This window comes from Neovison vison, chromosome 7 (genome assembly GCF_020171115.1).
Source record: "Neovison vison isolate M4711 chromosome 7, ASM_NN_V1, whole genome shotgun sequence".
NCBI lineage: Eukaryota > Metazoa > Chordata > Mammalia > Carnivora > Mustelidae > Neogale > Neogale vison.
In genome coordinates, this window is record NC_058097.1 from 7,171,058 (window position 1) to 7,183,242 (window position 12,185).

At 50.4% G+C, this 12,185-nt stretch overlaps 1 protein-coding gene across 1 annotated transcript in view; it reads left to right on the forward strand.

Moving 5' to 3' along the window:
- CDYL2 (chromodomain Y like 2) overlaps positions 1-12,185 on the forward strand; it is a 162,810-nt gene that overhangs the window by 108,439 nt on the left and 42,186 nt on the right. Inside the window, exon 2 of the mRNA XM_044255678.1 lies at positions 3,143-3,731. Coding sequence (XP_044111613.1) covers positions 3,143-3,731 — 589 coding nt within the window. The remainder of the gene's footprint in view (positions 1-3,142; positions 3,732-12,185) is intronic.

Here is a 12,185-nt window from a genome sequence, read left to right on the forward strand (position 1 = left end):
AGTTTCCCCCTACACATCAGGCTATTAAGGATGGTCCTGTTAATACTATTTGTTGTGGGGGGCACCTGGGTGGCTCAGTAGGTTAGGCACCCAACTCTTGGTTTCAGCTCAAGTCACGATCCCAGGGTGGTAAGATTGAGCCCTGCACTGGGCTCCATGCCCAATACGGAGTCTGCTTGAGATTCTCTCCTTCTCCCTCTGCCTTTCCCCCTGCTCATGTGCACACACACACTCTCTCTAGATAAATAAAGAAAATATTTTTTAAAAATACTATTTGTTGTTGGTATTGGGTTAATTTAAGTAGAAATGGCTGTCAGACTACCCAGTGGCTTTATGCATGGGACCAGAAGTGGTGGCAGTGGCCCTTCTGTTTCCCATTTGTGACTCATTCCTCCTGTAACTAGGAGGGAAGAAACCAAGCCCCCCACCCACAGTGTGGCCCTCAGTAGCTGTGTGGACACTGTGCCCTTGCCGACTCCCCAGGCTTCTTGAGTAAGGCTGCTCAGCATAGCGATCTCCCATAATTAGAAGGACTTACGTAAGTAGGTTGACTCTCCTTCCCAGGGAGGAGTTGATTATCCTTAGCAGGTCATATTCTGCAGGGTGGAGAAACATTGTATATCTGGATACCACCGAAGTTTGTATTCACAGGAGGATAGGCAGGATTAAGTGACCTTTATTATGGAATGAAAAACTACTTATTTGTATATTCTCCACAACCACCCTGTGAAGTAGGTGCTGTCATCTCCTCCTTGCTTGATGAATCATATGAGGCCTAAAGAAGTTTAACTTGCTTAAGAACACGTAATAAAAGGCTTACCAGGAGATTTAAACCAGATAGGCTTGTTCCATAGCCTTATACTAGGTCTGTTTTGATAAGTGAGTGCTATCCATCCGTCCACGTAAACATTTCTGAACTCACGTCTTTACGCTCCCTTGCACCCATGAATCCAGTCATCTGTCCATTTATCCATCCTTGCATTCCCCCCACAATCCCACTCTCCACCCATGTGTCCATCCGTCCCTCAGCCGTGCATTTTTCCATCCATCCATCCATCCATCCATCCATACATCCATACATCCATCCACCTGCCCACCTACCCATTGTGTTGACTGTTTGGCTAACATGGATTTCTGCTTCATCCTGGGGAAGAAGTTTCTCCATATGCTTTCTGAAGCTGGAGACCTCCATGCCAACACAAATCCCTTAGCTCCTTAGAAATATCTGGGCTTCCTTCTGGTACTCCTAGGTTGGTGTTCTTGAGAATGCTGCTATTTCGGGCAGGGCCAGGGTACTGTTCACCTTCCTCACTCTATAAACCTGCAGAGTGTTTTTCCCTTCAAAGACCTCCAAATGTGCAAGGCTGCAGGCTCTTCCAGAAAGAGGAGACTCTGGACTTTCTGAAACCTCATTACAAGTAACAACTCAGCTAGCCCCGTCCCTTGATCCAGAGATTGGGAAGCTGCATTAGTTTGGCATGGTTTTACTTTTTTAAACTGTTATAGAGTTTGTGTGATACATCTAAAAATTATGTAATAAATCTAAAACAGATGTTCACAGAGCATTTTGTAAGGAAAGGAATTTTAATAGAAATAGGCCAATTTGATTGTAGATAAATCAATTAAGGAAACCATTTAAATCGTCTCTGAAGAAGCCGTATTATGAAGAGGCAGTATGGCCTAGCCATTTGCATATTTATTTAAGTGCAAAGCAGTGAAAATCATTTAATTATTTTCCATAGCCTCTGCTGTACATCAACCATTGGGAAACAATCTCACTTTTCAACTTTTTTTTTTTTTTTACTTTTTATTGTGGAAAATTTTAATCATAAAAATTCAGACATGTACATATAACAGTCCTATAATGAACCCCCATGCACTTGGTACTCGTCTTGAAAAATGATCAGTTAAACCTGTATTCATTTCTTCTTTCTCACCTTGTTTTCCTACTCATGAGTTTCAAGGGCATATTCCTCGTTCATTAATTTCTTTGGGTCAGAATTCCATTGTGTTGATATAGAAATGTAATGAACTTTTGAATGTAGGTGTTTTACTTTTTCATCGAAATTTAGCTTTTTGGGGGGTAGAGCATTGGGAATTTTCTTTTTTTTTTAAATTTAAAAAATTTCACATCTAGTGCAAAGTTGAAATCTTCCCCTTTACTGACCAGTTATTAGCATTAGGACTGGCATTTTTCTATGTGTGCTCTCCCATGAGAATCCTTGGAAACTGGGCAGATTTTTGTACCTTTGACACTGTAGACAGTGGCGCACATGGCTTTAGACCCCAACAAATAGAGATTTAGGTCTCAACTCTTGCCCTGCATTGGAGGCTGAGGGAGCTTACTGTGGGTGGGGGCAGGGAGGGATAATGGGCTTTGTCGATTCAAATCAGTTTGGGGCAGTAAGGAAGATTTTTGTAGTTGAGAAAGTTGGCGTGGCCTTGTGATTAAGAAAATAAGTTGGGGGTAAGAGTGTTTCAGATCCCAGCTCTGCCCTTATCAGCTTGGAAGTTGGTTGGGTGACCTAATCTCCCCGAAGCTTCATTTCCTCTGTGTACACTGGGGATAGAAGGAACACCTGTTTCCCTGGATTGTCGTCAGGGGAAAATGAAATGGGACCATCCGTTCCCGGTGTTTAGTACCTGGCCAATGAGTGTGACTAAGTGTTCATATTTTACAAATAAGGGTACATTTAGCATAGTGCCTACCATGTAAGTGCTCCATAAATGTTATTTACCGTAAGTAAGGGTGAAAAAGTCACACCAAATTGGTCTTTAAATGTCTGATTTTACTTTGGTGCAATGAAATGAATAAAGAACTTTAGTGAAAGCTCGCCCTGTGATTTCAAGCAAGAGTCAACCTTGGATGGACAGACAGATGCCACCAGCGGGCATGGCATCACACAGATGTCATGGGAAACCGCCGAGTGCCTCTGGTTCCACTCAGTGGTGTCCTAAAATAAGCCAGCCTTCCTGAGAACCCCTGGGAAGTGTCAGCTTCCAGTGTTGCACGGCTCGCCCCCGGGGTTGGGCAGGTGCTTCTGTCGTGAGTGTGGGCTTTGTCCTCTTGTTCCCCGGGACTAATTTCTCTCCTCTCTGCTTTCTTTCCTCTCTTTGCTCACTTTCTTATCTTGTGTCCCAGGTCGAAAGGATTGTAGACAAGAGGAAGAACAAGAAAGGGAAATGGGAGTATCTTATCCGATGGAAAGGCTACGGAAGCACGGAAGACACGTGGGAGCCAGAGCACCACCTGTTGCACTGTGAGGAGTTTATCGACGAATTCAACGGGCTGCACGTTTCCAAGGACAAACGGATCAAGTCAGGGAAGCAGGCCAGCGCCTCCAAGCTCCTGCGTGACGGCCGGGGCCCGTCGGTGGAGAAACTCTCCCACAGACCTTCAGAATCTGGGAAGAGCAAAGGGACTTCCCATAAACGGAAGCGAATCAACCCTTCCCTGTCCAAGCCAAAAAAAGGCTATTCAGCCAAGCCCCCCGCAGGAGGCGACAGGGCCACCAAGACAGTGTCTTACAGGACTACCCCCAGCGGTTTGCAGATAATGCCGCTGAAAAAGGCTCAGAATGGCATGGAGAATGGGGATGCCGGCTCTGAGAAGGACGAGAGGCACTTTGGAAATGGGTCCCACCAGCCTGGCTTGGATTTGAATGACGTGGGAGAGCAGGAGCTGGCGGAATGTGGCGTCAACCACGCGGCACTGGCAGAGAACGGCCTCGGTACGTGGCTTGCCTTTCCTTCCTCTGTTTGGGGCTTTTCATGCAGCCCAGGGAGCTATGTAAGACCATCCTCCCCCACCATCTACCTCCACCCCAACAGCCCCGACCCTTAGCTAGGTAGTGATTCCCCTTCCATCTCTCTCACTGAGGGTCAGGTGGCCTTGGCCGTAGGCCCACACTGGTTACTGACACCTGTGCCCCAGGGCGGGGGCGGCGAGCCCAAGCCACTGAGGTTCCAGCCAAGGCCTGTAATGGGCTGAAAATTCCTGACTGCTGCAACACACCAGGGCCATGGGAACCCCTCCGGAGCCCCTGTTGTGAGGGCAGCTCTAAGTCTCAGGTCAACCTTCGGGACCCTAGACTCCTGTCCCCAGAGGACATGCTTTCTGCCCCGGGCAGAGCGTGCTTTCTCATTGAGCCCTCGCAGTATAGCCCAGAAAGGCAGGGTCTTCCCTCTTCTCAGACCCAGTCTGGACTCGAAATTCTCCAAACCCGTTCTTAAACTGGAGCCTCTTGAGCCTCCTCTGTTGCTGGCCTGGGAGGATCTGGCCCCTTGTGTGCAGAGGTCCTGGATGGTGCCCTGACCCACCCTCTGCCTGTTCTTTGGGTTTGCACCTTCTTCTTCTACCATGAAGCAATCCAGCAAAGGTTACAGAATTCCTCCCTTTTACCAAGTGCCCACAGGTAAGGTTAAGGAAAGGGGGGGGCAATGGCCCAAGTAACTAAAACCCCCAAACCTGACATTTCCTTAGTAGTGAAATTACTCCTTGCCGGGGCCTTAGCAGCCCGGATCTTCCGGGTCAGCCGTCTGTAGGGGTTGTGGGCGCACCCCCGTTTCTCAGATACCCCGTGGTCTGGCTGGTGGCGTTTACCTCTTTAGCTGCCAGAACCCCAAGCCTCGGGATGAGCGTGGACGACCCGTGCCCAACAGAGAAGGGACATCTGACACCCGGGTGGAACCGGAGTGTGTGTGGGCGTGGGGGCGTGGGGCGCAGGTGGGACAGGCTGGCGGAGCTCCCAGGAGGGGGCGTGACGGAGGCAAACGCACAGGAACACGGTGGCGATGGCGGAGTGCGCGGTGCTCAGGGCCTGCCCCCCCCGCGGCGAGCGGGGGTGTCTTCAGGGAGTCTTGCTGGGGAATCTGAGCGATCTGCTTTGAGGTTCCTCTTTCTCCAGAGAGAGGAATTTCACCCAAACAGGATTTATTTAGCAGTGTCTGCCCCAGATTGACTCACGTTCCCGTCTGGGGATCCCTGATGCTCACATGACTCCGCCTGCTAACATATGTAAAAGCTGTTTGTTTTAAAAATTCATCTCTCGGGGAGGAGTGGGCTTGTGTAAATGAGGCCTGGCATAAACATCCGTGTTTGACGTTCCCCTGACAGCTGCCCGGGGCGGAGGAATTCCCTGTCTTGGGGAGGACGGCTGCTGGGGGGAGATTCGGAGGCTCCTTGGGTGTGGACGCAAGGAGTGTGGCCCTGATGCCCTGCACCCCAGCTGGTGGCCGTCCTCTGCCCTGCTCAGAGCGTGGCTGCCCCGGGAGTGGCAGAAGCACGAGGGGGGACGGTTTGCTGACTGTAGCCGCCAGCCTGGGGGGCGCAACAGAGAAGCACACCGGTAGAGAAGTGTAGGTGCGCCTCTCATTCCATGTGACTTTCCAAAGTGGGGCAAGCTCCTAGCCATGTGCTCTCCATCTTTGGGCCTCGTGGATGCCCCCTGGTTCATGATCTGCCATTGGGACACGGTGCCCCACAGCCAAGTGGGGGAAGGTGAGGATGAGCCTGCTGGCCTTGTTAAATCCCAGTCTTCACTCCGGAATGCTTCTCTAGACTTTTCTCATCTCTGGTCTCTTATTGGCCTCATTTTCCCCCCCGACGTTAAATGTTCTCTACTTGGGCGTGTACTCGGATAGCGAGCAGCAAGCTACCTACCTCTATTTTGTTCTGTTCTGGGTGTTCTCAGAGGGCTCTTTGGCTTAATTACATTGCATAGTATTGGTGTCCTTGACGTTCCCCTGTAACGTTAAGGCTGAGGTTCTCAGATTTTATGTGTGTACGATTATTTGGTGCCTTGTTAACAATGATGGTTCCAAAGAATCTGACTTATACAAAGTCTGGGGCAGAGCCCAGAAGGTGGGTTTTTAATAAGCACCCCAGGTGACTCTAATGCGTTTGAAACGTGCTCTGTGGCAAAATGGGGGTGGCGTTAAGGCTCACATCAGATGTCAGTTTAAGTCAGTTCATTGCTTTTTAAAATTAAAAAAAATTTTTTTTTTTATCTTTAGCACTTCCTAAGGGCTAGTCACCCACCACACTAGGTACTTGGAGCAATAAAAAGATAGGTAGGGACTTCTCCCAGTAAGATGAGAGTAGCTGGCTCCAGGTCAGCGTTGAGAGGTTCCTGAGGCCAGCTCAGTGGAGGAAGTAACATGTATATTACACGCATGGCACAGCTTTGCCAGGCCACATTCACATCCTCTGTGATCACTGGGCTGATAAATTCTCCAGGCACTGTCAGCCTTTAACACTCTAGTTAGAACTAGCTTACTATCATAGGTCTTAGAATAGTGAGGAAAAGATTGGGAATCCGTACCGAAGACAGAAAGTGGTTTGGGGTTCTTTGATCAGACTCAAGACGGAGGGGTTCTGTGGTTCCAGAACTTGTCAGCAGGGGGTCGGAGGTGTAGTCAAGTAAAACCTGGCTCTGCTTATGATTTCAACCAGAGAAAAGCCTCGTTGAAGCCGATGTCTGTGCCCATACAGAGATCTGAATGTTGTCTTCCTCCCCACCTTTCCCCACCTCCTCCGAGGATCCAGTTCCTTGTGGCTCGAGGTGAGCCGGTGGGGTCTGTAGCACAGAGGCAGGATTATCTTCGGCTGCCAGAAGGGGCTGGGGAGATCCTGGCTTCGCTTTCCCAGCATTTGTTTTGGGGGTGGGCCGTTGCTTTTTATATGATTTTAACTTCTCGTTGGTGAATTAAGGTTCTGCATACAGAAAAGCAACTTATGTAACACGTTACTCATTTACTGCTGACTTCCCTGATCTGTGCTGTGGGAACAAATGCTAAATCGGGGCTCTGGCGGGTGGTGTTTTGGTTTCAGCCTGCATTTTCCCCAGCAATGTTTGTGAAATGTGCGCAACGACTGCGTACCGCTCTTGGTTCGGACTCCTCTGGTAATGACAAATGACTCTGTGGTCCGGAACCATCTGCCTCAGTATCCCTTGGGGAGCTTATTAGAAATGGGCTCCACCCCAGTTGAATGAATCCAGATCTCAGGGGCAGGGTGTGGGTTATGCATTTCCAATGCGGAATTTTAACTATACGGTCATCGCAGAGGAAGTATTTGGTTTCTCCGCAGTGGTTCAGGGATCCGTTTGCTGGTAGAGCCTGTCACACGTTAGATGTTAAGCTGTGTAAGTGTGAATGGGATTTGGTCCCCCAAAGGTTTATAACCCCATCACTTCTCCTTGCTGACGCACTTTTCAACCAGGCATCTCTCTCTCTCTCTCTTTCTCTCTCCTTCTTTCTATTTCTCTAAAATAGACCAGTTTCATATGTATGGAAAAGCTGTTGAGTTAGCTGCCTTCTCTCATGGCCTGGTCCAGGAGAACCGGTTGGCATGCTCTTGTCTGAGCGCGCCGAAGCACCAGTACTTTCCAGATTCAGTGAGCCCCCAACCTGTGGAAGCATCCCTCACTCCGAGCCAGCGTTCCGCCCTGAGCACGAGCACTGCCCGCGGGCGCCCAGCGTTCTCTGTTCTCTGAATGTCCCTGAATCTGGTGAGCTTCGAGCGCTGATGCTGAGCCCGTGGCCTCGCGTGCGCGTATCTTGGAATTCTGAGAAGCCGTTCCCTTGCGTCCCGGCAACTGTTGCCTGTGGTGTGGGCCCTGCAGCTCAGATGCTGCTTGGTTCAGTGTTTTCAGAATGGTTCCTATCATTGAATGAGTCACCCCACACAAACAGGCAGCATTTGCCATTTCTCTCTATTGATCTTTTAAAATGATCTCAGCTTTCACTTCTATGATGTTTGTTTATCTCTTCCCACGTCTCTTCCTGCACGATTTATTGTTTTGCCCTTCATTGATCATCGGGGAGTAAGCGTATTTTAAAAGCACCTCAGGACTCAGCAGGAGCGTGGGTAGGGCCCTGTGGCTTCTAAGAACTTAGGGCTCTACACATGGAGCTGGCGTCAGAGGTCCCGAAGGGTGTGTCAAAACACAAGGCTGTTATGCCAACCCTCCAGGGGTCTCATTTAGTGGAGGTGGAGTAGAGCCCGGGAGTCTGCCTTTCTAGAAGTTTCCCAGATGCTGCCGCTAGTCTGGGGACCCCACTTGCAGATCCACTGCTCTAGGCTAATGAGCACCAAGAGGGTTGAGATGAAAATGGCAGTTGTTGGTCCTTGACTGAGTGGAAGCCCTTCTGCTCTGGACCCTGAGTTGTCATCCATGAGCATCCTAATGGGGAAAGTTTGTGAAATGAGTTAAGTTCAAAGTTTTATAGGATAAGAACTCCTCTTTGATGAGGCCTTGGGGTTTACAGAGCACTTTTTTTGATTCTCATTTGGTCCTGAGAGCTAGTTGTGGCTGTTCTACCCATTTTACAGAGGAGGAGACCGAGGATACATGTGCCCAGATTGGAACAAGGAGAGAAATCTAGGCGCTTCGACTCCAGAGCTGGCCTCTGCACCACTGCCCCTCTGGCTTGCGGGCAGTACAGGGCAGTTCCTAAAGCCCTGATCCCTGACAAACACATGCCCTGATTGCGGAGGGTGGGAGAGCTGGGGCCGGGCGTGCTGATGGGGCACTTGAACTTGCCCTTCTTCCTTATTACTGGAAGGATAGACTCTTTCTAAGCCTGAGATAGTGGGACTAACTCTGTGCCATTCAGTTTGAAACCTTGGATAAGATGGTCAATTCCCTAAAAAACAAAACAAAACAAAACAAAAACAAATCAGAAAAACAACTTAAGGAACTCAAGGACGGTGAACTCAAGGATGACCAGAAAACCTGAATAGGCTCTATAACTATTAAAGAAATCATTAACTGAATCATCACAAAGCTCTCATAAAAATAGCAGCAAGAAGGCCCACAAGGCCCAGATGGTTTTATAGGCAAGTCTACCGAATACTTCAGAACAGATTAATCCCTGTCTTATCCAAAGGATTACAGAGAACAGGAGGAAAAGGAGAAACACTCCCAACCCCTTTGAGGAGGCAAGTGTAACCTGGATTTCCAAGCCAGACAAGGAGGGGAAACGCAAGAAAATCACAGGTCAGTTCTACTTAAGGATATAGTGCTGAATGTCCCGGATACTTCCTCAAAACTAGAAGTTGCTAGAGAAACTTCTCACTCCGTGCCCTGAACATGACCCCAGTTCATGACCTTTAGAGTCACCACTGCTTCTTGAGGTGCCCAGACTGCCTCCGGAAGAGGCTGAGGGGAAAGTTGGCTCTGAGTGCCATGGTCCGCGGCCACCAGCCACGGAGTGAACCACGTCAGCGGCCTCTGGTCCACGCAGGTGTCTGTCCGCCCTGCCCCAGCTGTTCTGCCAGCGCACTGAGACACCCGCCCCCAGGCCCACAGACGCTGACCAACCTCTGTGTTATTCAGAAGTGGGTCGTTTTCCAAACCAGTATCAGCAACAACAGCAGCCTGGGGGGGGTTGTCTGGTTTGTCTTTCCAAGTGTGGCCAGTAAGTGACCAGGGGCTAAGGAATGAAGTTAAACCTCTCTTACGGGGTAACGTGAAGACCTTTCAGCTTGGCCACTGCCTCGGCGCGAAAGCGCCAGACGGGGATGGAAAACCTGACTGTCCCCTGACCCATGGCAAGTCCAAGGGGGAAATCAACATCGTGGTTGGTCGGTTCCCCGCTCCTGGATTAGGTTTTTGGCATCCAGGGAAGCTGATGTCAAGATTCGGAGATCGACTCATCACTTTCCTTGTCAGCTCAGATACTCTTTTCCCCTCTCAACTACCTCAAAACAAGTTTTAGGAACTGTTTCCAAGTGGCCATTCATTAGCGGTGAACCCAAGCAAGTGGGGGAGCAGTAAAGCCCCCCCCACCCCATCCCCCCAGAGGGTAGAAGCAGTAAGAGGGAGCCTTGTCTGCAGAGTAGCAGAAATCGGCTTGCCAACTCCTCCTCCGCGTCGGCGTGGACCCCCAGGCCCGTGGCTTACCCCCACCTCCCGGCACTCAGACAAAAGCCCCGTCCTCTTTGATGATTAGGGTGGCGGCGGTGCTGAGCCCCTCCTGGGTCCCGCACGTGGGATAGCTTTCAGTCCCCGAGTTAGTGACGGGACAGCGTAGCCACACAACAAGGTCTGCCGTGATTGGCCTTGCCTCTGAACGGGAACACGGAGGCTCAGTCGAAGAGGTTGAGACACGGAGATCAGAGGGGAGGGCTTGGATGTGGTGCCAGGACCGGCCATGCTAAAGCTCTCAGAGGACTGTGAACAGTTTTAGGTTTTAGGAAGGAAAAAAACGCACTGCAGCGATTTAAGTTCAAACCAGCACACGTTTCCCTGTGTCCTGGGGCATGATTCTGGCCAGGACCCCTGGGGCCTGCCTCTGAGACATCTTTAGTGGTTCCAAAGATGCTGACGTGGCATTCTGAGGAAGGGGAATGACTAGCAGTGAGCGATTTCCCTCTGGGCCTCAGATTAGAAGGAACACACACCACACACACAGAACTAGAATCTGAGGCCTCACTGAGAAGGGGACATCCAAGTAAAGCCTGGAAATGGTGAGAACATCTTGTTTTAACTTTAAAAACCCATTTGTATCAGGCTTGTGGCTCTGCTTCCCGTTGAGGTGCCCGGAGTTTTCTAGCATCCAGACTGTCCTCTCCCTGATGGACATGTGTGCTGCCTCCAAAGACACCCTCCGGCCAACCCTAGCGATTGCCAACTCTGTCCTGCTTTTCCAAGCTCTGTCGTTGTGATTTCAGTTTACAAATGAGCACGAGGGTCTTCTCGTGTTCCTGCCGGGGTGTTCCTCTCCCCGGGAGTGGCCCGAACATAGTCTCGCCACCAACACTCAGTGTGGTGGGTAGATGAAGGCGTTCGTCCACGTCCTCTCTGGGCCAAGTTCTTCATTCCTAAAGTATGGATACTTGTGGGGTTGGGGTACAAAAGACATGAACTTCTTCCCAGAAAGCTCTAAGAATTTTACCTGCCATAGGGTGGACATTTGGTGAATATCAGCTTTTATTATTTCACACCCCTCCCAGTTTTCTAACTGGATCTTTGTGTTTTCCTACTTGTGTTTTAGAGCACTTAACATATTGTGTGTATCAGGGCACCTGGGTGGCTCAGTTAGTTGAGCGACTGCCTTCGGCCGAGGTCATGATCCCAGAGTCCTGGGATTCAAGTCCCTCATCAGACTCCCAGCTCCGCAGGGAGTCTGCTTCTCCCTCCGAGCTCCCCTCATGCTCTCTCTCTCACTCTCTCTCTCCCAAATTAAAAAAAAAAATACTATGTGTATCAGTCTTTTCTTATAGATGTTTACTCATCTGGTCCTCTTTGAGTGACTACAATATACCAGACACTGTTTAGACAAGTAATTGCAGTGCCTTGTACCACAGAGAGTTGAGAAGATGATCTTGAAGTAGCTGTGGCCAGGGATGCCCAAGCCAGCTTGGGGGAGAGAGTTAGAGAGGGCTTCTTGGAGGAGGTGATGCACAAACTGATAGAAGGAGCCGGAAGGAGCCAGGGAGAAGGCAGGGATGGTGGGGGTGTTGATGGCAGGCTCAGGACCACAGCCAAGGATCCACATGTGGGGCTTGGAGCTCTATCACAAGAAATGTGGCAGCCCAGCCAGTTGTAATCTAGCCCACAGGGGAGCCTGAGGCTCTGGGGGGTTCCATCAGGGTCAGCTAGAGGATCAGACAGGGGGAGCCTGCAGTAGGAGGGTGTTTTTGGATTCCTTCTGGAAGAGGCTGAGGAAGTCCTTCCCACAGCCCACACTCTCCAGGGCCTGTGGAGCCTGCCCATCCCGGCGTGCCTGGCACCGGGTGCACACCTGTCTCCCTGTGCTCTAAGTGTGTGTGGGCGGCCCGTCTCTCCTCTTCCATCACGGCTCACCCAACAGCGATTCCCCGTGTCGGTTGGAGTCCAGTTTTGCTTGCACGTGTAGAGCAGTATTTCTTCAATGACAGCACGGACCTCGGTGTGTAAGGGTCACAACCTGATCACCCAGGTGATCTCTGCTTGCTTCGCTCCCTGAGAGCCTCCTGAGCCCCATGAGGGCAGGCGTGGTCTCTCTTTTGCCCATGATAGGTGCTTAAGAAAAACCTGCCGAGTGAGGGAGTGGATGAATGAACGGACAAAAGCGAGAAAGTGAGAGTCCCTTGCTGCTCTGTGGTGTGGGTCCTGTGCCAGGTCCACGCCCCCCCACTATGTCAGCATCACCCCCACTGGGGGCTGTCCCGTGTTCTCACATTATGCTCCCTGCTT